We start from the raw sequence: 26034 nt of genomic DNA, 5'->3' as shown, positions 1-26034 counted from the left end.
ACTCTCTGCATGGTCCATAACAATGGCAGTTAGTGGATCTTTGTGGGTTAGCTCTGAATTATGAAATAAAAAGCAGCCACACAGCAGTAAACCCAATCTCCAGCCTCGTATTTTTTCTCTCCCCTCCACCAAAGCTCAGGGCTACCTCCGCCACATTATTAGTGAGCCAACCAGAGGTGGCCTTGGTGAATTTGCTCCAGCACACAATAGCTCTTATCAATGATTCAGTGTGTCAGGATTAATGTTCGCACTCCATCCAAATGCTCAGTCCGTTCTTTGGTTCAGTGATCTCAGGTTTTGTAGCAAAATCCGTTTCTTAGGACTGTACAAGGGGAAAAAAACGGCTGTGCCCGAGATGATATACATCCCGTGCATGTGCATTGGTCTTTACTAGGTTACATCAGCATGTTAACAAGGAGGCTGCCCCCCCTTATTGGCTTTGCTTGCCTCACATTCAGTGCTCCTTTGAGATTAAGGAAAGACAGATTGGCTCCTGCATAGAGAGATTTCCATAACCATCTCTCATGTGATTATCGGAAACAACAAGAGTTGTGCAGTTGTTTGAACATGTATCAAAGTAACAGTATTTAAGACATGCAGTCAAATCTTGGGAGAATGAGACGTGTCTGTTTCTACGAAGGGGAACGTGTTTGATGCAGCTTCCTAAACAGAACGATCTGCATGCAGGGTGCCCGGCCAGCATATCAAGATCGATGCCCTAGAAAATCTGCGATTTTATTCAAACCCAAGATTTGCACAAGATTTGCATCTAATTCCGCACTATCAACAACATTTTGAGCATTTCCAGGCTGGAAATAAGAATATGGAGATGAAGCTGTGTCCTCATGTGGCACCATTCATCACATTGTCAGTCTTGGGCTAAACAAATGCATTGTTTTCTTGTCAGTATCTTGTAACATGACAGATTTGGAGTCAGCCAGACATGCCATGGATTTTTTTCTGTAGGTTTCTGAAAATATGTGTGTTGACCCTTTTGTATTATGTCTATTTTTTTGTGCTTTGTCTCATGATTATTCCCCAAACAATATTTCCAGCTGCTTCATATTCATCCTTGAAATACAGTGTATTTTTTCTGGAAGTTAATGGTTTACAATATGAGAGCACACATGGCAGCTTTAAAATTAATTGCAAGATGCCAGATGACTTTAAGAAGACTCTGTGTTTTGAATAACATGATATGTGACCAATAAATTGATAAATGGACCAGAAGTTGCAGCCATTATGTCCTTGTAACAGATGTGAGCAAATGGAAAAACTGCTGTTTTCAGACATTAGCTTAACATTCAATACTGAACCAACGACATTTCAAATTGAAGCTGAACTCCACAGTATAAATCCATAATTTAAACACCATCTACATTTCCCTGGTGCCGCACTCTGCCCCCTTCTCCCCAGTCAGTCACCTCCAGAAAACGGTTCGAGATTCATGATGTCTGCGTCTTTAGTGCCATCGTGTTTAAAGACCCGGCTGGCCCGAGGAACAGTAAATGTGGGGGGCTGATGCTTTCCACATCATTATTGTTTTGGCTCTCAGTGAAATCGAACGCTGACCCCTCACTCAATCACACTGAGTGATGAGGTTGAGGAGGAGAGGGTGAACTTCATTACCGTCCCCGGGCTTGATGTGTTCATTACTCAGACGTATTGCGATTTCCTTCGACTATGCTCCTTTTTTTATCCTCTCTTTCCTGTTCTCACGACCCGTCAGTGATATCCCAAAATGCCACCAAAATCTAAGGAAGAGATCCAGAGTCTGTAACCAAGGTTTACAGATCTGTGAGATTTGAAGCTGGCGTCACGCTATGAACGTGCCAACTGGTGTTCCTGGCTGGCTGAACAATTAATTGAAATATTCGCCAAATTACAGAATGGCCAAGCGCATTATCACGGGAGCTGTCGTACAGTACCATTATACATGAAGCATTGCGCTGCTACACCGATGCCCCAGCCTACAAATTCTGTCCTCCAGACGTGAGGGATGCATGCTTTCTTGGTTCAGACCTCAGCAAAAAATCACCTTGTCATTATTCTTAGATTTTATGCAGTGAAAATTAATTGCAAAAATTCCAGTTCCCATTAAAGTCATGACTCATCTGAATTGCAATATCTGTCAAAGTAATCGCAACATGATCTTTTTTTTTTCACCCCGCCTGCATCTGGGGTTTCCTTTTGCTCTTATATTCGTCTTCTCAATTACTGTTCATCCAACAGATGGATGCCTCATGGTTTGCTGATCCAGTCTCTTTTCTCTCTGCTGTTGTCATGAAGTCCCTTTCCTTCTGGTGTAATGTAGAGTTTATTTAAATGCTTCTGCAGCGGCGTCACTGTCTTGCTGTGCGTATTTCTTAATCTTTTACTAGATTCCATGCATTATTTTGGGCTGTCTGGTTTTGGTTTATAACAAAAAAATTTGTTTTAAAAACGGCAATTGAATCAATATTGCACACTCCATAAATATATGCATTAAACAGGACTGATAGGAAGTCAGAACACAAACTTACATATGTATTTACTTACCTTCAATGTCAGTTACTTTCCCATTTAGCCAGTTGAGACTTCAAACTTTGTATTTCTTTTGTTCAAACATTAGAATCACCAATCAGTGATGCTCACAGTCAGGTCACCTCCATGCATTATCAAGCTGCAGGGGCCCCATGCATTAACTTCTTTGCCCCCACATTATAAAATATCCAGCATCCTTTACTGTTTGATAAGTCCACGCATTATGCAGAAGGTCAACTGCTCTGCTGACAGATGTAGGCAGAGCTGTCTTTGGTTCAAAGCCAGAGGTGAAGAGCTGCCTTAATGACAGTGCTTAAGATGCACCAGGCTTTGCTGCTGCTCTCCAAATCACTTATTTTCCTTATGTATCACACCGATTGCATTTTTTTTTTTATCATGTTATGACAAAAAAATCAATCATTTTCAATTTGATCCACTTTCACATGTGGTTACAAATCAGATGCATGGTCAATCTGAACAGTCATATTAGAATTCATACAACTTTTATGTCCCTCAGCACTCTTCTTTGTCACAATCCCATAGTGTGGGTTTAACATATAACACTGTTGGCAGAGCTAGTGAGCATGAAGGACAGTGTTCAGTGGAGGGATAATAAGGTGCTGGACCTCATAAAGATTTAGAGAAATGCTTCAAGCTCAATTCAAAGCACCTATTATAACTGGCCTGTGTTAACAGGTGAATGTGGCTGCAATGTCATCGCAAAACTTAAGAGCCCTGGGGATTGCTTCAAACATCCAAAGACTTCAACAAAAGAAGCATTCATGGTTGATTTGACATGGCATGTCACCTTTTCAGATTGGTTTTGGATATTGGCCACACTGAAATCATAAAAATCTCAACAGCACATCAGAACTGAGAATAAAGGCTTCCAGTGTGAAAGCAGCTTTTGTCAGCAGGCGTTAATACAAGACCTAATGCCCCTTGAAAAAGAGCTGGAAGTCAATTTCACCATTTCAGATCCTGCGATTAAAATGCACGCAGGAAGCATTTGTCTGTCGATCAAGCTCATCCTGTGTTGGGCTAAAGTTTCTCAGAATATAAGAGTTTATCCATTCCAGGCTCCTTCTGGGCTGCATGTGAAGGGACATAAAACGCGAGTCACCCTTATCAGTGTTTTGAGAGCCTTCATCTCTCCCGGCAAGATAGTGTAGCGCAGATAAAACGTCGCCTGTGCAGTCGTAGTGACAGATATAAAGTACTGCGTTCTCACCAGGAGGAAACTGAGATTGCATTTCAGGCTTCACGTATTCAAGTATCCCATCAGCAGATTTATAATGAAGGGGATTATATCAGTTTCCGTAATGACCTTTCAAAACAAGCCTCCTTATTCTGAAGAATGGTAATGAATGCCAATGAGGACGGACTGCGGTGGGCATCCCGATGAGCATTTAGACCGAACCTGCCATATGTTCAGCATGACAATCCATTACTCTGTTGTACACGCGCACGTCTGAGCAGCCTGTAAAGCGCATACAAAGCGGGAAAGTAGATTTTAAAGTGAGGAGGCATCCCGTGTGCTTTTCAGCAGCGCCCTGAAGGAGCACTTGTGCTAACATTAGTACACTGATGTCATAAGCAATTCATTACTGTCCTCTGATATCGACCCGACTCTTATCTGCAGCGACACCCTGCATCGTCACAGCTACCGTTCACCTTGTGTTTCAGGAGCAGCGCTGAATTGTTTTACTCGCCTCAAAATGGTTCCTTCCCAGAGCTTTTCCCCCAAAGCCAGCCGATGGCCTCTCTTATCACGTCGTGTTTATTCCACAAAATGATATCAGCGCTGAGCTATTTGAACATGTAGTTTAGTATTCATTTGTCGTACTTGTAAGTAAACTAATGGAGCGGCTAAAGCTTTGATTTTATAACATCCCGCCGCTTCAACTTCATTAATCCTTCAATGATTTTTCTGCCTTTTGAATCAACCATCAATATGTTTGCAACCACACACTTAACAACAGTCCCCTTAAGAGTAGCTGCCACCCAGTTTATGTGCATGTTTTGTCTGTGCTGCTGACCACTGACCCTTCAGAGTTGCTGTATTTTTGTATTTATTTATGTACACCACCGATCAAAAGTTAGGAATCACCCGTGATATTGATGTTTTTCTTTGGGACCTCTGTGGTCTTCTGGTTTATTGAATATGTTTTAGCTGTGATTTGTCAGTCCAGAGCATGCTGATCAAATACTCTGTGGTCCAATTCCAGTTGCGCTAACCTCAGGCTAACCTTCAAATTCTGTTTTAAAGTTATAAGAAGAGCTTTGCTAAAGCAACACACCTGTTAATTCCAGCTTGTTACAGGCATTATTGTGCACTTGATGCTGAAACAGGCTCCTGTTCGTATTTTAATCTTCACAGATTTTCATGCTAAGCTTGCAGTTTCTCTTACCAGTGCCTGGTGATTCCTTATATTCTTATTTAACTGTTGCTCAGAGGTACCCTTTCAGCTGTCTGGTTGAACCACTGCACAGCGTTTTGTTCTCCATCTACAAAACATTACTTTTTAGTAGAAGTAGTAGTAGCACCTTTATTCCCAAAATGCTAACTTGAGCTGCCAAGCAAGATGCAGCATTAATCTGTGTTTCATGGGGGCACTTTATCATCACTAGGGTAAATGATCCCCTCAGACATTGTTGTTGTTTTTTTCTTCCTAATATGCTTTTAGCAAATCGGCTAACCTTTTTCTTAATGGCGGCTTAACAAAATCGATCAAGCTTTTTCCTGATGACAGCATCTGCGTGCTTTGTCTCTTCATAAAGGTTACTATAGCAGCAGTTTGGCTTGATAGCTCTGGAGTGTCCTGCGTCTCCAGAGGGACGGCTCTTCTCCTTGTTTCCTCATGGTTGCACAATCTAGACCCAGTGTTTAAAGCCATTTAGTCATGAAAACCATCCTTTCACATCTTGGACGACTGACAGTTCTTAAACTTTGGCAGCTGTATCATGCCTCGGAGCAAAACTATAAATGTGATGTGTAGGAAAAAAAGAGCTGCACTGCATCCATGTCCTGACTTTATTGGGTTCACCCTGACAGAAAGTATGAGCCAGGCACAAATGAGAAGTCCCACCGCTCACTCATCTTTTGCTTTTATGAGAGGATGCTTTAAAAAGCTGTACTTAATGCTGATAAAGTATTGCGGTCATTTGAGGGCAGGTGCTGAAAGATGTGTTTAATTTCATCTTGCAGCATGTGACCCAGGTTTTTACTGCCTCTGTTGAAGTGATATGGATTCAGAGATCGTCACGAAAGCACAGCATGTGCATTTTCAAGCTTTTTATTTGTTTGCTTGTTATTTTGTTCTTTAACTGTCTGCCTCTCTGCTCTGAAAATGTCCCATTTTACTGTCATTGTGCATGTTTGGCAATGATGCATCATATTACCACCTCATCTTTTGATGCTTATGAAATGGTGTATTCAGTAAGCAACTCTGGGCAGAGAGCCCAGCCTTAACTGTTCCATCTGAAATTGAATGCATCTCCCTTATTCTACAGTATATCTACTGTTTCCAGTTATTTCTCCCCTTGCTCTTGCAGGAGAAGTGTTTATGCAGGCAGTCTCTGAGGATTTATTCCTATATGAAACGCTAAACAGAATGGATGCTGCGGTTATCGTCTCCTCCTGGGTTTTTTTATGTGCAGTACTCTGCAGAATGTCCTGTACCATAGTGCGGTGACTCATGTTGGCTTCTGTGATCATGACAGCGCTGTCTTTACGGTGAATGTAACTGTTTCTCCTCCACGTTGCAGTCACAGACAAAGGTGGAAGTTTGCCATTTTAGATATTGAAATAAGTGCTAAGAACAGTTCGATCAGTCCAGCTGGATTTATCATTAACAGTTTTTAATTGGATGACATAATGAGAATTGCTGTTTGCAGGTTATCTTTCAAACTTTGATGAGGTGTCAACATTGAAGTTCAGTTTTGTCCTGAAGTACAAGGTAGAGGCTGACATCTGCTCTGTGATTTGCATCCACTGGTTGTTTACTTTGACTTCTGTTCCCTTAGAGGTTCCTGTGCTGTGCCGAAGGCGTATTGGCGTTTGCCTTGTTTACCAAAATTCAACTAAGCTGACTGTTGCTACTGAATACTGCAGATATTGCTAATCTGTGCGCATGCTGGTGTTCAGTGATATGTTCAGGTCCTGGAAGACATAACAGTCAGCGCTCGTCTAATGATAGCCTGCAGATGCCGTGCCGGCAGGCTTTGCTGAAGCAGACATTTGTGGCTTTGCTGTTGATGAGTTTTCTTGTGTTGTGGCTCTTGTATTGAGAGAAATAAGTCCTCCTAAAATACAAAACTTAATAATTCATGAGGCACTAACAGCCTACAGTATACAGCCAGCTGACAACAGGCAGTGTCCTGCACCACTCCAGCAACTTTCAGAAGCCTTTTCTGGATATTGTCGAGCAGGGGGAACGTGAGGAGTTGGAGCACTTATCGAGCACAGTGAAGCACACTTCACTGCAGATGGCTGCTTTATAGATTGTGGCTCAGCTCTTGATGTTCAATTTCGTGGCCACATTCTCCAAAGCTCCCAGTTTCTGACCTGCCCTGATGGAGATGTATCATGCACTTTCATTTGAAGAATTCAGAAGTGGCTTAACGTTCGTCCCTCCAGATGTGCTTCGCATTCACAGTCGAGCTGGCGTTCTTCTCTCTTGCAGGACGTGGATTTAATAACAGGGACATTTTACTGCTGTTTAGCATGCATACATCTCACAAAAGAGAGTCCATGGTCGTAAATTGTGGCCCCATGTTGGATGACGAGCCGTTGCTGCAGTTTTACAGCTGATCAAGCTGCTTTGACACAGTAGGGAGGGAAAACGCTCTCGTGGTAATGGAGCCTCTCACCCCCGGGTACCTGCAGTTACTGTTTTCTATATGGATCAATATATCTGCCAACTTCTCCCCGAATGGAGCCCATTTCTTGTTAGTCCTGTCAGTGCTGCAGGGTGCAACATGAACAAGGGCATGTTCCATCAAAGCCTGGGAAGACAGAAACATTTCCGCGGGACTTTCATATTCTATATGATGGGGGTAAATGCTGAAGGGTAAGATTTGGGGAAATACACCTGCTGCTTTGATTTGAAACTTTTGTGGTGCAAAACACGGCAGATCATTTACATCTAATTCTTTTTTCGTTTGTAAAATAGCGAAAAGAGCTGAGGCACCTTCCCACTCTGTATCTGTTCCCTTCAACTGAGCTTCAAAGAGGCCGTAAGGCCAAAGCAATATTGTTCATTTTAAATGATGCACTGCTTTGATTTTAGTTCCCCTTTGCAGGGAACACAGGTGAAATCCATCCACACTTCAGCAGGCGAACTCTTCTGGTGGGCTCAAGGGTGCTTAGGAACAGAGTGTCAAGACAAACCATTCATGCATGCATGGAGGATGCGATTGCTTTGATGGTTAGTAGCTATATCTGTGTGTGCTTTAGGAATGAACATGATAGTCTCAGTTGAAGAGGATGAGGGTTTGAAAAGGACCCAGAAGGCTGCAGATACTTGAGGCTTTGGATTCCTCTGTTTTGTTCAAATGTCCAGAGGGTCTGTAATTCATATTCATGACATGTACAGTATGTATTCTTATACATAGATTATTACTATTATTATTGAACTTTTAGAGTTGGATTTTGTGCCACAAACTTCCTTTGTTGGCCAGATGCATGTTTTTTCTCTTCAAGCGTACCCGCACATCCCACAGCATTTCAGCGTTTGTGTTTGTGTTGACCCCAACTTCCATATCACTTTTTTGCCTTGACCGTATTCATTCAGGTAAACACGACTCATGTTGGGAGATTTTCCTGACTGTATATGGACTTGGAATGTCGGATTTGTTCCACGCATCCCACTTCACTCTCAACAGCAGGGTGGGGAGGCCTTGAGAGTGATCTGTGAGTTACTTGTAGGCTTGTCGGGGGGGGGGTTATTCTAAGCCAAACGTTGTGTTTGCCAGCAATGCAGTGTACCTGAATGATGATGTTTTGGTCAGCGTTTGTTTGCCGATCTCGAATGTGAACTGCGGGCCATCTGTTCACAGAAATAGTCATGTGTGTGCATCCCGTGACCTGAAAATACTCGAGAGTAGTGGCCCCCAGGCGACCTCATGGGCGTGTTTGTTTATCGGAAACGCGGATAGAAATGGAAACCAGGACCCACAGTAGATGACAGGTGATGGAGTTGCGCACGTGTTGCGCTCAAGTGTTCTCAGGAGGTCAGTTGGGTGGGTGGAGCCTTAAAATGTGGACCAAGTGTAGACGTAAACACAAACTTGGTGGTTGCACGTGTGAAACTGTCTATTGCAACAGCTGTAGAAGGCATATCTGTAGAAGTAAGTGTTAAGGCCATCCCTTTAACAGCAGTCCGCCAATAATAAGGCTAGCGACCATAACCATAACATTATTTTGTGGTTTTTCAGCGTGGTATCATATATACATCATAGATAGCCATATGGCAGACGTAGCACCAGTGACCAGGGCTTCGCCAGCCGCCAATTAAAAAAAGCAACTCTTCTTTAGGGAACACAAAACAATCTTAAAAGTCATTTTCTATTTAAATTAGCCCGTCACGTCCCCTGCCAAAGTCTACAAAAGCAAGTCATGTCACCAAGGCACCGCTACGCCCCACAGGTACCTTGTAAATTATTCACCTAATTGAGACGGTGTACCAGTTCTCTGTGCTGCTCTGACCCAGTAAGAAGTTTCACACCACACTTCAAGTCCTTGAATCTTTATTTTTCTCTGAGCACACTTTTTATTCCTGCCTGTGGAACAATACCCATGTTGCTCGTTCCTGTCCAGAACGTGTGTGTGTGTGTGTGTGTGTGTGTGTGTGTGTGTGTGTGTGTGTGTGACCAGCACTCCAAGGTCAGAGTCTGCAAAGACTCTACACAGAGGAGGATTCACCAAAATAGACCTGCCTTTCTGTCGAGTGACCTGTGGAGTATCAACCTCCGTTTCAGAGCAGATTTTAGTCCAATCGTATTTCACACCGTCGCCCGTCAGCCTGATGGACGTACAGTAACGACAAAATGTGCCATCAGTGTTTTCTTAAGCAAATTCACTGCAGTAATACGACCGGAAACAGTTAAAGCTTTGAGTTAATGACAGCCTTTTCAGATGGGGGGGGGGGCTTGGCATTGATAGATGAGTGCAATTGAGGTACAGTATGGGCTAATTAGTGAAGAAGATGATGCACTTAGCTCGTCTTAATGTCATCACAGGCGCTGGTGGTAGCCTGTCACTCATTATTAATGCCGACCTTGACATTTTGTTGTAGGAAATCTCACCAGCCATGGCTTCACAGCTTTTCTCTCTCCTCTTTCTGTCTCAGGGCTTTTTTATTTTCAAAGTATTTTTATCTCTCCTTCAACCACTTCTCTTATCGCGGTGTACCATTAAAGTCGTCCATTACTGTCATCCACTGTTTTAACGTGCAATTACACATGATGCGCCGGGCCCATAACGTACTGTCAGTGCTGATTCATTGGTGGACACTTTCCCCTTAATTCTCCTTTATTTCTCCTCCTCCTCCTCTTTGTGTGCTTTCTACCTCTCTTCTTCTTCTCCTCCTCCTCCTCCGCTTGGGCCAATCAGGCCACGCCTCCATGGCAACCGTCAGTGAGTGTAAAACATCCACAGATGGTGCTGAGTAGAGCAGAGCAGCAGGCGCACTACGAGATCAAGTGTGGGAGCGTGCGTTTGTTTGTGTGTCTGAGAGAGACTCATTGGATAACCACTGTATTGTGAAGCCAAAAGAGTATTCTGTAGTAACGCAGAAGAAGAGCAGGAGCGTGTCTGGCCGGCAGAGTTGCAGGAAAAGTCAGAAGAGAAGGAGTGAGTGTTGGAGGAAGAAAAAAAAAACTGAGACAAGCCCCCCTCACCTTCCCCAGAGAGCAAGAGGTAAACCGCCGGTAAGCAAATATTAATGACCTGACAAAATCATCCCCGTGTTGATCAGACAGCCTGACCCTGCAGCCGCGCGGCAGAGGAGCCCGGGTGCACACACACACACGCACACACACACATACACGCACACACACAGCCACACACGCGCAAGACGAGCCCCCCTCAGTGCTCTCCACTCACTCATGATCAACACTCCCGCCACACGCAGACACAGGGGCCACGCTGACACAGCCACAGGAGTGCAGGAGAGAGGAGGACGCTCGCCCTGTTGTGGGACTTTGTCAAAGTAAAAGACTTCCTTGGATTTTTTTTTTTTTTTTTAACCCTGAAGTCCTCATTTTTGAGCTGACATTTCCAAGCCCCCCCACCGCCCTGCTCCCCGCCTCCCAGGAGCAAAGATGAGCTGCAGGAAAAGGTGCAAACGAGAGATCTTCAAGTTCGCACAGTACCTGTTCAGACTCGTCACGGGGACGCTCCACACCGGTAAGGCTCCTGGTGGACTTTTGAGAGGCGGATTTCTGCGCTTCCATTTACGGCAGAGATGTCTGTGTTATCCTCACGGCAGTTTGCTCAAACTGAGAAAAGTGGCTCATTGCAGAGTTAACATCTGACACGCAGAACACTTGCATGCCATCAGCGTCTCACAGTGTTTACGTTGTGTGTACGTTTATGCTTGTGAACCCAGAACAGGCTTGAATTTATGACCTACTCTGCATCATAATTCGTGTGTGTGTGTGTGTGTGTATATCTAAGTGTAAAACTACACAAAGACATACTATGACAAGAGGCAAAGGTGAAATCACTCAAATGAGAAAAGTTGCTCATAATCAGTTGTTATGAGCATTATCAACGCAGAAGTTCTACTTTTGTTGATTAAATGTGTGACAGTAACGGTAAAAATAATGGGGAGCGGCACGCTGATGCTGAATTCTTCTGAAATCGTCCCCACAAGCAGAAGCTGTTGCACGACGTGTCTGCGCTCAACGTTATTTCTCACCATTTTTGTTCCTGTGTCACTCTGCAAAGCGTAATAGATTTTGGTTTCCCTTTTGTTCCCGCCACGCAAACACCAAGAGCTTTTCTAATAAGGCAGATAGTGAATCAATGGTATTAACAAGATTAAATCTGGGATTATCGTGGATTACAGCAGATTACTTCATGAAGAGCCGAATACGGGATAAAGGTTATCACTGATATTGCTGGTATGCAACCAGTGCGAAGGAATATTCGCATGCCGATACTCAGTCAAGTAAAATGAAATATTTAACTAGTTTCAAGCTTTTTTATCCTAATTATAGACATTAGAGATTGATATTATAACTTGTCACTGACATATTATTATTGTTTGAGAATTATCCACATTAGTATACTTGTTTTTAGTCTGGCTGCACTACTTTTAAGATACCCGAGCTTCTTTGAGGCTACATACGGTGCATTGTGTTATTTTTCTCATGCAGATGACGTGACTGCACGCGCATCATGCATTGGCACCCTCGCCTTGCTTTGCTCCTGTCTCATTCTTGCATTAACTAAGCTTTGAGTAAGTTGTTGATTATCATGCCGTGTGAGCGAGATGGTGCTAAGCCCCAGAGAGGTGCTACATGAACATGCAAATGAATCCCACCATGATTGCAATATTTTTTTCCCAGCAGTGGCTCTGTCCAAATTGTTTTACGTGGACTTTAAAATGAGGCTGCTCATATCCAGGAGAGAATATTTCCATACAGCCGTGGCCTACTTTCTGCTGTCTCCTTGACCTTAGAGACGTGGAGAACAAGGAGGATGGGAGGCAGCTATAGGAGAGGCTCTCTGTCACTGGGCTGCCCTATAAAAACGTGTAGAGGGCTTCAGCTTTCCAATCATACCGATAAATATAGACTCACGGGAGACACCAAGCTTGGAGAAATCCATCGACTGCATCTGCCAGAAGAAAGGGTTTCCATAGCTACCAGCAGGTCGTTAAGATCACATGGCAGTTACCACTTGGTAATAATATGATTAGTGTGCATTCGGTGGTAATATCCTTCAGCGTCCTCAGAACTTTGGTTGATAAAAATGTGGCATTGCTTTCTCCTGCAGGCTTGTTTGGGTGCAAAACTGCGGTCTTTATTGCCGTTGTCAGTACTTATTGATTATTGACCGTGTTAAATACAGGGCTGGACATATTTCCCTTTGGACAAAGCTCAATTTCTGTAGATGTGCTGAGTAAGAGGAACATTCTTTTTTATTGACTGCAATGTCTGAAGAGTGTTGGTTTGGTTGTTTGTTTTATCAACCTGAGGACAAGAAAAACCTCCATAGTCATGAAATATGGATACACATTAGTCTCCATACTGGTTTGTTGCATATATACATACAGCCAACCCAGTGATAAATGCTGCATTAGTTAGTATTGATTGAATTTCATTTTCAAGAATCCTAGTGGGAAACTGGCAGTACTGTAGCCTATTTTCCATCTTTGGAAGATGATGTTCTCCAAAACCACACTGCTCAGCATCTCAGCACAGTATGACCTTGGTTCTTAAATGGTTGGACACATGGTGCAACTCCAGCCTCTGTGTCCGAAAAGCAGAGAATGACATTACGCACATAAACCCATTATTAGCCGTTCATTCCACTTGAGTGGATCCATTTCTCTACAAACACTCCGTATTAACTTATCTTACGCAGGCTGTGCTGCAGATTAATATAAATGGAGTTTGACCAGACTGAAGCTGGCTCGGCCATATATGGGTGACCGGGGGAAGAGGATGATCGATGGCGTCAGTTAGCAGACCATGGCATTTTAATTGAGATGTTCATCGTGCGAGAACAGCCTCACATTCATGACTTCATTGGTCATGCAGTCGCCAAGGCCAGCACAAACGCGTAGTGTAAGGTTGAGGGTTACATGCATGAATGTAATGGAACCAGCTTGGGCAGATCGTGCTGTACATAACATCAATGATGTCATGGTTGGTTTTTGTCCACACAGGCTTGTTCTCTATGTATCTGTGAGCAAGATATATGTTAAAGGTCTCTTTGCCATCATTATCCTTGTTAACACAGCAATATTTCCATCGCTGATATGATGTTATAATCCACAGAGAATTCATTTGATGTCCTCAGTGAGCACAGGAAATCGGTTATTGATCCGAACAGACTTACTGCACTTGCACAGCCGCTGTTTTAGAGACACAGCGGAGAAACTGGCCACCGTTCATATTCACGCCGCCACTGCAGGCCTTGAATTTTCTCGCCATGGAAAGCAAAAGGCAGGGAAAACAAATCACAGATGCGCAGTCTTCCAGGTCATAAACCCAAACGGCAGCGTCAGCACATATTCAATTTATTGGAAAAGGAATGTATTTGTATTGTATTCATCTGTTCCAACATTTCCAGCACAGCCTGTGTGACAGAAGCGCAGGGGGAGCGACCAGAGTATCCACCAGGATCATTTAGATGTCCTAAAGCCGGGTGATTTACGCTCCTACTTTTAAGTGGCACATTTTCAATGTCCATTTGTCATGTAGTCAATAGCCTTAGTTGTGCAGTGATACTGCTTTAAACACGTCTTTCCCACCATTCACCATTCACCCGGATTGCATTGAAGTACACACTCAATCTGCCGTGTGCTTTGGATCAGAGCGATGCTTCTTGGAATCTTTCACCACATCTTCACAGTTTGCTTGCTCCCTGAGTGTTTGGCTGTCGGGCGTCTCGGCTTCTGTCATGCATCTTCCTTTTATTCCCATCAGGAGTCCAAGCGTATCGCAGCACATGCCCTCTCAACCCGTGCGCACGCTTTTTTCTGACAAGTGGTAAAAGTTTGCTTGCTGCGTTTTTTTCTTCGCGCGATCAAAGCCGCTTGTATCAATTTCAAGTACTTTGATTCAGCTGTGCAGTTGTTTTTTTTTGTTCCTTCGGTATAGATGAATATTTTCTTGGCTCTGTTCTTTATAATGGAACAGTGCTCACTGTAATATCTCTGAGCTTTCAAACGATTATATGTTGGGTGCGAAAGGCTGCGGTAAATGCCAAACAAGCGTTTCTTTCTTCCCTTTCAAGATGTTTCATTTTTATTGCTAAGTCAACTAAATGGGATTTTGTTTGTTTCTCAACAATGCAAATGAGCTTTCTTTCCCTCAGGTGCTTGGGCTTATGATTTTGTATATTCGATATTATCTGAAAGTCCAGCCTTTAGTTTCACTGACACCGTTAGACACCGTGTCTGGGTCAAGGCTGCAGTGGCAGCAGGGCAAGCAGAGAGACTCCTACATAATTTTCTTACATTTCTGCCTCATTTTTGCCAGGTTTTCTTAAGGTCATCTCAGAGATGGCATTGCCCCAGCTTGTCTCGGGCCAGCAAAATGTAGAATACTTGTGTTGAATAACTGATGTTTTTAGGCGTCTGTGGTTCTGCAGTAATTATAAGCTGAAAGGAAAGTCTTATCTAGTGCCAAAGAAACCACAATCAAAGAACAGATAATGTTCTTCTGTGAGGAAAAGGTCTGTCCACTTTGTCTTTGTGGTGGTCCTCATCCAATCTGTCAGACAATGCGGTGTAAAACGCACTCTGTGACTTTTCTGCATGTACTTGGGAGCACGTGTGTGGGGGCCTGCCCAATGACGCGAGGGCCCGTCTTTGTTTCCCTCTCTTTGGTTTCCTGATGGCTATTAGCAGGTCATGTTCCACCTGTCCCACGAGGACAGCACATTCAAAGCCCATAATCCCTGACCAAACACTGAATATTTGATATCCACAGACAGGTTGGTAATCATGTCTGAATGGCAAGAGAAGAGTCGCTATTTAGCACTGCTTTTTTTTTTTTTAACCCTATCAGCTGTGGTTTAGAGCGTTGTCGGGTGTGCATGGCCGTTCTATGGACTGTTGAAACATCACACATAGATGTTTGTTATAAGGTTGTGTTAGAAGTCTACAGCTACTTTGCTAATAAAGAAACCGCTTAACCTTGCTTTGTGGGTTAACTAACAGCCTTTGTTCGACTTCTGTGATAATTTGCTCAAGTTTTTGGATCTTTGCCACCTCTGCAGAGCTCATAGAAATATTAAGGTGGAACAAAATGACCATGGGAGCATTAAATATTGATTTTTTATTTTTGTTCTGCTGCTAGTTCAGAGCTATTCCCCCTCATTTAAACGCAATGTCCAAAAGCAATTACGTTTTTCATGAAGTGGCATGCTTCCCTTTGTAACACAGCATTTCTCCCGTGATGTTTGGACAGGCACGACAATAACAGATGGCTAACCATGTTGCATAATGTTTCCTTTCACACCCAGTGAGCTAACATGGCATCTGCTTGATTCACCTGACAAGCGTCTGTGTGCACCGTGGTCTGACGTTTGATGCTTGTGTTCATACCGTGCAAAACTTGATTGCTCCCTCACAATTCGCTTTCAATCCTATGATGTGTTTAACTCCTTGTATAGAAAATATAATTCAGAATCATTTGTGCTCAATTTGGTGCAATTAGTCCCTAACTGTCCACCTGGTAAGTGAGATTCTTTGAATCTGGAATCAGAGAGACCAAAAAAGCTTGCAAGCAGAAGCGGGCATGCGATGACAGCGGATATCAATCGACTTTCAAATGCAGAGGCAAAACTTGGATAACTCTACAGTTCAACAGCATGGACTCTTTGTGCTCAAAACTTCCTTTGAGAGAAAGCCATTTTAGGTAAATCCCATGTAGGGCTGTCAAAATTGGCCCTAAATGATGTGATACCCTCTAAAAGAAACAAATGTGTTCAAACGATTTGATGATCTATTTTCGCTCATTGTGTCCATAAGAGGCATAGCCATAAAGCAAGAGACATACGGCTTGTATGCATGTATTTATTTAAACATAAACATGTCTTTGAAAAGATCTACATACCTACACATTACACAATAAACAAATGAAATGCTGTCCTATGCTGTAAAACTTCTTTTATAGACCGTAAAGCCCTCTCTCCCTCTCCCTCTCCCTCTCTCTCTCTCTCTGCACTGTCTAATGAACAAATGAATCATTTGTTATTGATATGTTATTCAATAGCCTAATTTTTATGCAGGTTGCGCAATATTCTTTTTTTCCCAAACGGGGCTTTTTAGCTTGCTCGGAGTGGAAATCACTCTCTCTTCGGCCGAGTCGGGTTGTGTGAGCTCTGCCATCGTGTCAACACTTGTTATTGTTGAATTATTTGCTCGCTTCAGCCTGACCTACATTTCGTTTTCAATCATGGAAAGTGTTGTTGTGTGCAGAGTTTCTTTTGGTGCTGGTTCGGACATTGAAATTGGTCCAGTATTAGCTGAGAAATGGGCTGCAACCATCAATGTACATTGGCTAAAAGCATTTGTTTTTGCCACTGACAGGCTCATATTGTTATTATCTGACAACCTTATAGAAAGGATCCCCGCAGATCATTTGATTATACAATTTAGAATATTTATTGACAGCCCTAATCCTGTGTACCTTTTTATTACTGGATTTTAAGAATCCACATTGTGTTGCTTCTGCCACTACACAGTAAGGGAACACAGCAATATAAGTATCGTAGCTTAACAAGATGCCTGACACAGCCTGTCTTGACGCAACAGATTAGGATGTCATAGTGATCCAGAACATCAAAATGTCTCTGCCAAGCCTCTTACATAATGGAAAAAGAAGTATCAGTGTTATCTGGTAACCGCTTTCTTTTAACCTTGCACCATGACCTTTCGCTGTGACCCCCTTTCCTAAGGTTCAATGCCTTTGGCGAGGGGAGAAAGAAGACGTTTGACTGTGATATCTGTATCCATATCAGCTTCCTGGCAGGCCCAGCTCACTCCTCTTTGTTTCACAGTGTCCCTGCCTTCTCCTGGTTTCTGGTTTCTGCTGCTGCGTTGCCGTCCAACGTGAGAGCAGCACAGATTCTTTGGCTCGTTCGGTCAGCACACACGGTGCTTGGCTATGTTACGAGAATTATCGGGACTCGCTGCTGTCCCGCAGTAGCTAAACCCCAGGCTGGTCCTTTTCACGACTGAAAAGGAGTGATGGGTTGTCAGTGCCTTTTCAAGTATTGCAAAACAATCTGGCCCGGCGTTATGTAAAGGAGGACAGGGAGAGGGTGCTCACTGTAGTGGAAAATTAATGTCACCACCTAGGTCGGTGTACAACTCTTTGTGAAACCAGATTGAAAATACTCTTTGACCATTCTATTGTTGAGGTCACAATTTGGAAGTGGTGGCACATCATAGGTTGAATAAGCTCCGAGTCCCTCCATCATCACTTCTGCTTTCTGGAAGTCCCCAAAAGAGACAATGTCAATGCAGCCTGTGATCGCAGAGAAATCCCTCTGTCGCTCACCATCTCTGCAAATCTGTACCTTGTTATTAATTACTCGATGTAAAATGAATAATTAGGTAATGATGAGCTTGTCAAAGAAATGTCACCCTCTTAGTTGAAAAGAGTGATTAAAGCTTTGTATGTCAGGGGACTCTTTGTGTACTGTACGCCCTCAAATCTGGCAGACTCTTACTCCACTTACTGAGAGAAATGGATGAACCCAATTAAAGGGACATTGATGCGATTTAGGATTGTTCTTCTATGAAGTTTGGAGAGATTGGAAAATGAATCAAACTCGAAGTGGCAATATGCACTTATCCCGACTTTTAGTGGGTGTTCTACCGCATCACCAACCTGGCCTTCAGGTGAATGAGGGGACTGCGTTTTTGTTCAAGTGCTAAAGTTGGTCTGAATGTGGCTTTTCCCGAGTTCAGCCTCCAAAGACACTGGATCCTGCATTTCCCACGGTGCAACTCAGTGGTGCCTTTCATTATACCCTCATGGCTTTGCAATAAAAATTAGTGGTCCAATCATCGGGGTTACTTTCTTAGGCATAAGAGAGCTCCCTCCAGCACCACAGAGGACATTCTACAACTGTTGCCACCGGCTGCGTCGAACGCCTTATGATGATTGAACTGACCTTGATTTTTACACTTGCATTTCTCCTTTAATCAAATTGAGAACGTGGTGTAGATGTGAATGTATTTTCCTTAAATGGGAGCTTCAACAGATGCACTGATACATACAAAAAATGTGTTTTTGTGCTCGTATCGATCACCCCTGAGTCACCACCACCACATCCACCAGTCAAAATCAGTCGCCTGGGTGTGATGTCCCCTCATTTTTCTATATTTGCCCTCTACATTGGCCTGTGGTTATCCCATGCCACCGTCCATTTAAATCCACCCTCGCTAGCCCGTGTAATCAGTTTTCCCATTTGCGCTAATGTTTGTGAACGAGAGTCCTTCTGAGTGGAAAAAATGACTGGGTTATTTTTAGTTTGGTGAGCATGGTTGAGTTACAAAGCTGCTGCGTGTGAGGCATCACTTTATTGAATCCAGGAGGAAATTCAAATCAAAAAGTGGAGAAAAAAAAAACAAAAAACAGCAGAATCATTGGTCCACTGTTTTCATGATGAAGTTAGGTATTAAGAGGAAGGGGGCAACTTCAGTGGACCAAAGCTAAACAGCACAGAAGAACTGTCAAAACAAGACTGTGCCCTTTAAGATTGCAGACAATTAAGAGGAGCCTTAATTTGTTTGCTTTGGATTTGTTTCCTTTGCTCATTGTTGTTATCACCACAGAGAATTGTTCTATTACCCCAGCGTTTTTGCTATCTGCTCCAACTTCCCCTCAAGTGATCATTACTATTGTTAAGTGAAATTAAAAAGTTCTCCCCCCTCTGCTGTCCCCTCTCTTCCCTTTGCTTGCTCTTTCACTGTCCATATTATCCTGCTTGCTGTTTCCGCCTCTCTACCCCCATTTCCCCTTCGCCGGCTCAACCTCATCTCCTCTCTCACACTTGTAATCGCTTAATTTTAAGGTCCCGTAGAGGCTCTTTGTTTCAAACTGTCTGTGCTATGCGCCGTGCAACTGGCTGCGTTTTCACAAAAAGTGAACCCTCTGCCCCAGACGCTCTGCGATACGAGAGACAATGTCCTCTCCACGCACCGTTAGCTGGCAATTACCGGGACTGCAGCCCTGCTCCAGCTCCCTGCCAACAAAAGGAGACTCAATACACCTTTGAGGGTTGGAGTGGAGACTCAAGGAAAACAACTTGGTGTCATTAACATGCGCTCAGATTATGACACATTTTGACCAGACCAGAATCATGCTCAATGTTTTTAGTGTTGCTAGCGATGTCCAAGAAAGTGCTGAAGTGCAAGTGGAAACGCTCGTATTGAACACATCATGTTTTATTGAGGGACATTTGTGAGCGCTGTCCCACAGGGATCCCTGTATTCTTTCTTTTTCTATATTTCATTTTCCTCGGCTGTCGTGTGAGATGAAAATGGCAGTTCTCGAATGGTTTTGCTTGTCGTCTTTGATTGGTCGCAGATTGAAATTTCAAATGGATCAATCTCCCTCACCGAAAGCGGAGGTTTGCGCGAAATGTCAAGCAGCTGAATAAACTGAGGCAATGAAATCTCTGAGAAGAATCAGGACATAAATGACTTGAAACTGTACTTTTTGACATTTTTGGTGTGGAGTAGTGTGTTGAGGCTGTGATGTTTCGGTCAAATTATCACCGAAAAGGCTGCCGCTGTTCGGTACTTTTAAGCAGTTTTGGACAGGTACGAAAAAACTTGTGCAGAACCTATTATTTCTGGGACTTTTTGTTTCAACAGCCAAGTTAATGAAGTGCACCGTATCAGGAAAACAAAATATGTGAGAGCATCGTATATCAAGGCAGGCAGTGCAAATGGTGTTATTTCTTAATTACACCCTGTTAGGTTTGTTTCTCACACTGGAGTAAGAGCTCATAAAAGAGAGCATTTTCTCACACACACACACACACACACAGACACACACACACATTGTATATACAGTCCCATGGAGGGATTACGTGCACCTTTCAGCCCTTGCTGTTTGTTAGATGTACCACAGTGCTATTGGAATCTGAGGCACTGCGGTCGAAAATAGCTGCAGTATGGCATCAGTATTGCGTGATCATTGTCAAAAAGGTCGATTTCAGTCAAATTGTATTGCAGTGGTACATTTCAACTGTGGTTTGTGGGCGTTGCAGGGTGCAGAGGATAAAGTGCCGCCGTGTGACCAGAATGTTGTTGCCCATCCTCGGCACTCAATCCATGATTTTGACTCTATAAGCTCCAAGTCAAGGACACTAGAACCCGGCTACATGTTACAGCCTGGTCTGTGGGAGTCATGGCCAAGATTGAGCTCAGGTACATTTCCCCATCAACTCCCCACACCCCTGCTGTAAACCGGTGTAATCATTCATTCTCTCCAGTGCGGCCCGTCGTGGACAGCCATGCAGAAAATGGAGCTCCTTCTCCATCATTCTGGAGACAGATCCACCCTTGGCCCCATTACTTACCTGGCTAACTCTGTGTCAACACAGGCAGGTGTAAACAGGAGGGCTCTGGTTCGTCTGACATCACTGTTAAAGCTTAACAAAGGAGCCTCCAAAGGCACAGATTCATTGATGAATTAGCTGGAGCAAGACTAATGCTTTGTAGTGCAACTTTTGTCTGCTTCATTAGTACTCGTACGGTGGGTGTAGCGTCAGTGTTTTAGCATGTTTATGAATGCATCTCTGAATCTGAGAGCGCGAGACTTTAATTTGTTGTTCAAATAACATGAGAGATTAAAGTGAGGCAGAAACACTCAGCTCAAGCCAAAAAAGAATAACACAAAAAAAACACTGGTGCATGAGAGGTCAAGATGTCCTGACAAGAGGGTGGCACTGGAGTGGATTTTCATTTTCCCAGTTACACATGCATCGCACGCACACACAGTGCTAAGTTGCTAGGGAATGCAGTGGTTGTTGATGTCTCTGTAGTTGTTATGGATTTACCTGTCTGAACACGAAAAACATCTGAAGCCTTGTTCACCGCAAAGTCCTCCACAATCAGCTCACAACTGCTTTGCCTCACCAGTTCACATTATAACCAACCAAACTATGTATCAGGATTTAGGATTTAAAAAGGGATGTTGTCATCAGACGTGCTGTTCTTCAACATGTTTCACTCATTTTGAAATGAAATTCAAAATAAGGATGCAGTGATTCATTAAATCCTTTTTTATCCTCAAAATCAGCATTTGCATGCTTCTTATTAGCAAGTTCATCAGTCATTCATGCACTAAATTTATCTGACTTTGAAAAGATACATACTGCATCTTGACTCATCATTTTGTCTAGGAGTCCCAAATCTGTGTGGGATTAGACAGAAAGATAAACATCAAATCCATGAACAGTGGAGTTTGGAAACCATGATGAATTAGTTCTATCATTCGCTGATTTCTGACTTCATAGACCACATGTCTTTTGTAATGATTAGCAGCCGATTCCAATCATTGCTTTTTGCTAGAATTTTAGCAAAACTTGCACAGCCCCTCAACAGAAGCCTGACAGAATCTCTTTGCTGAACAGTGTAAGACAGGTTGCCAAGCTGTTTTCCTTTAGGAATGACACAGCAAAATATCTCCGATTAAATGGTTGCAGCTCAACGTGCGAATGTAGCAGAGGGGTACAGGAGGTGATGTATGACACGCCAAGCAACAGAGCATCCTCTGTGGAAGCAAGGTGTCATTTAGAATTTCTCTTCAGTCTCTTGCATTTTTCCACGCACCACTGGAACCGTCACAAATTCAATTTAAATGCAAAGCAACGGAGGAAAAGGTATTTGTGTTTGCCGTTTACAGTATGTCTGCCTCAGCAATCACTGAGCTTCGGCCAATGTAGCTAAGGCATATCCACAGATCACACTGACCCTTCTATTGCCTCTAACTGGCTGCTTGATGCGTGAGATGTGCACCTAATAAGGATGGATCACCCTTTTGCTCTTGTCCCTCCTTTCAGGTTCTTTGCCCTATTTTTCCTCCTGCTGCCGTTCTCTGTGATTTAACCGTGGACCCAAAGGAAATCTGTGCCTTTTCCTCTGATCTGTTATTCTGTTGAAACTGATTCTAGTGGGAGTTACGGCAGAAGATGTACAGTTGAATGGCATTGCTGAACAGTATAATTGCATGATTGTGGACCATTTAGCAGGATTTATTGTCCGGATAATGGTTTGGTTGGATTTGATTATGATTGATGGATTAGCTTTGATTTAAATGGTCACATAATTTCAATAACCCTCCTTTGCAGGGGACAGGACAATCTGAAAATAAACTCCTATTTGGATGCAAAACCACAGGTTGTCAGTCCAACAACAAAGGGACGAAAACCTAGTGTGTACCATGTATTTCGCATCTCTCATTGGCAGTTACAGTATTGTACACAGCGTTGCCAGCCTGCTTTAACCGGGTCACGTCAGGCCAGGCCCTGGTCTGTCAGGTCAGACAGCTTGAGGACAATGCAAACAAGTAGATATTTGTGGCTTAGTCTGTGACAATAACTGCATTGGTGCCTTGCTGTGGTGTCCACGGGCATTCAGACCGAAAAACAACCCTGCAAAAGTAGCTGGTTGTATTGGGACATGCTGCTTCACGTTCCAGTGAGACAATGAAATGCAATACAGGAAGGAGCAATAGACCCTTTAGTTTAAAGCATAACAGCTTATAATGCCATGAGGAAGCACTCATCACAAATTATGACAGCGGCAGGATGTTCATTAAAGCAAGGCAAACAGAGTGTACACGGTGGAAGCGGTGCCGTAGCAGGCGTGTTGTTCTTGTTCAACCCGGGGATTCCTTTCTTGCAGTGTGCACTTCTAATCTCCAACAGACAATAAAACAGCTTCCTGTTTGTGGGCAAAGAAAAAGTGTAATCTGAGCTTTGCTCGAGTAAATAGAGTGGAATCAGTGGAGTGGAGATGGAAAAGCTGAAGGAGTAAATAGAGATGCAGACAAAGCAATATTTGCTTCCTGTATCTCCATTCCTGTCCTCTTTGAAATGTATCAGTCGATGCCAGGGAGTGAGTCAGAAAAACTATTCTCTGAGGTAGCACCAACCATTCGTCCATGCCAGCTTTGACAGACAAGAAAGACAGTAACGAAAAACAGTGCTTTTAATTAATTTTAGCTCCTTAAACTGTTCCCCTTGACAATTTCCAGCAATACATAATAAAACAAACATGTTAAATGACTATTACACCTTAAAACAACCACAATAAGAATAGTCATTTTGCAGCCCTGTTTGTGTATGTGCACATGCACACTCAAATGAAAAGATACATTCTTAAATATAACATAGAAATAAATAAATTAGCAAGGCCACATGACATTCCCAGATCTGTGCGGTCGATGCTGTGATGCACCATTTGCAGTGCATCATTCCAATGGAAATAGTCCCCAAGTGTCCCCATCTTGAGATTAAACTTTATCTACTGAGGCAGAAGATAAGTTTCAGCAAAATTCAGAGCTTTGGCTTAAACAGGCCTGCAGGGTCAGTTCAAGAGTTGGGCTTTATAATCATGTTAAATGACTGTGACTACTCACAACTCAGAATCACAGTGGAGAGACTAGCAAATATAGTTCTATATTTCATGTGCATGAGTCAGTGTATGATTATATATACTTTGTCATAACTATACTGTAAGTAAATACACATCTCCTGACTCGTATATATACTTAGTTACAAAGTGTGTTTCGACATTAACCAGATTAAAAAATGCAACTAAATGAGCTTTTCCACCATGTTTTGTAACAAAGAGCTGGAACGGTAGACTGATTTCATTTACAGAGGGTAATATTAAGTCCTGGAAAGAGGGAATAGTTGTCACAAACTCCAACCATTAAGCTGCTTTTTGACATTTAATGGCTGGATATATGCATTTAGGTTTACTGAAATGATGCAGAAGATGAATGAGCTTGATGTTGCCATGTGGTACGATAGAAAGTGGATGTCATGCATCGACCCTTCATGATTAATTGCATCATTTTACTGGATTCTCATCACTGCAAGCATGCATGTACCCATACCATGCACAGAATGCCCAGCTGGGCCTCACGTGAAATACATCGCACCCTTGGTTAGATCTCGGAGAGAGGCCAACATGTGGTCGACTGTGTTGTTTGTATGCCACCATTAAAGAGCAATTTAAAAGAAATTAGGCTTGAGCAGTAGGATATCAACCAAGTAACAAATAGGGGCTTTTTTTAAAGTGCATTCCTCATTACTGTCATATCACAGCACGTACCCATCTATCATTGAGATTACGTTTCACTTACTCTGCAGTACATTAATAACTTTTTTTGTATATAGAACAGTCTAGTGGAGCCAACTTTATGACAAATGTGTAAATTAAATTGTGGAGTATTGCATGCATATCTGCAAGTGTCTGCTGCATAAGTATGAGCCTCGCTGTAATGATATCAGGATTGGGATGCTGTATTATACCCAGGCCTTACTGTAAAATTCTTAATTGTGGAAGGTGGAATCCCAGTTCAATCAAATCAGCATACTTGGCCACTTTTAATGCGTCCCACCTCAGATTGCCCTTTATGAATTTTTTTTTTTAGGTCTGCTTTAACTTTTCATTAGCTTTCTGATTTAGAGTCTTGTCACTTCACTTAGGCTGTCTGATGAGCTATGACTTCATAAGTAAAGGGCAAATATTGGGTGCCAGTGTTCTCTCAAGGGCTGCAGCTGAAGCGGTGTACTCCACAGTGTGCTGATGGAAAGTGCCATCAAAGGCAAGGCTTTCTCAGGGAGGCTGATCCTGCCTGTCATGCAGGGAGAGTGGTGTGGAGTTTCACTATGGTACAGTAGGAGGCTAGATTTCTCTGCCATGTTTCACACTGGCATTGTCTGTGTAATCAGACACTCATGGGTTTTGATAAGGTATTATGAAAAGGATTAGTTGCTCGTGACTGCTTGTTCTTAAATCTGTTATTACCTGATTATATACTGCAGCATGTACTCCTTATCTACGTAGATTTGGAGCTCAGCAAAGCTCAAATTTAATCTTCTGGGATAAGAGACCAGATATCTGTGAACTCCCTTTATTGCAGTATCATGATTTTTGCTGAAGGTTCCAGTTCCATCAAACAATGTATTATTTCAGAAAACATATTAAACTGCCGTGCAACGAGCTCTAAACACAACACTGACATATTATCAACGTATGAAGCTGATGTGGTGAAATGTGTTCACAAACAGTTGCCTTTTCACACATGGATCAACATTAGCAGTCATTGTCTTGTTTATGACCACCTGGTGGATGTAACTCTCCCTTTAGCTCCGCTTTGGTCTTCGCTAACCGACCCCTGTAGCTGCTAAATGCTCCATCATGATAATTGCGAACTTGATCTGTCTGTAGGTGCTGGGCAGATACATTACATTGTATATCAGAGCTTTCCCACTGAAAACAGCTGTCTGCTGTGGTTTGAAGTGAGGTTGATGAGAGCGGTGACCATTAACCAAAACAGCATAGGTGCAGGCTGAAAAACCAAAACACGAAGCCAAAAGCTGCTAAAGTGCTCAGTAGAGCCGAATTGCAAAGTTTGGTCATAATTACCTGTGGGTTCGACTTTATGAATGATGTAATTCATGTTCCACATAGTAATTTTTTCCACTTTTTGTATAAAAATATTCAGTAGTGCAGCTTTAAAGCCATGTAACACAATTACAGTATGCAATATATCACACATAACACA

General features: G+C 42.9%; 1 protein-coding gene across 4 annotated transcripts in view; it reads left to right on the top strand.

The window, feature by feature from the left end:
- kcnip4a (potassium voltage-gated channel interacting protein 4a) overlaps window positions 1–26034 on the top strand; it is a 119513-nt gene that overhangs the window by 25114 nt on the left and 68365 nt on the right. The window contains exon 1 of one of the 4 annotated variants that reach the window (XM_076725208.1): window positions 9434–10933. The exons of the other annotated variants lie outside the window; for them this stretch is intronic. Within the exon in view, the coding sequence (XP_076581323.1) occupies window positions 10849–10933 (85 nt within the window). The 5' untranslated portion in view covers window positions 9434–10848. Of the gene's footprint in view, window positions 1–9433; window positions 10934–26034 lie in introns of those variants that run through there. 4 annotated transcript variants of the gene reach the window in all.

This window comes from Chaetodon auriga, chromosome 24, assembly GCF_051107435.1.
Source record: "Chaetodon auriga isolate fChaAug3 chromosome 24, fChaAug3.hap1, whole genome shotgun sequence".
Lineage (NCBI taxonomy): Eukaryota > Metazoa > Chordata > Actinopteri > Chaetodontiformes > Chaetodontidae > Chaetodon > Chaetodon auriga.
Note: the sequence above shows the minus strand (reverse complement) of the source record. Positions and strands in the feature narration are given on the sequence as shown.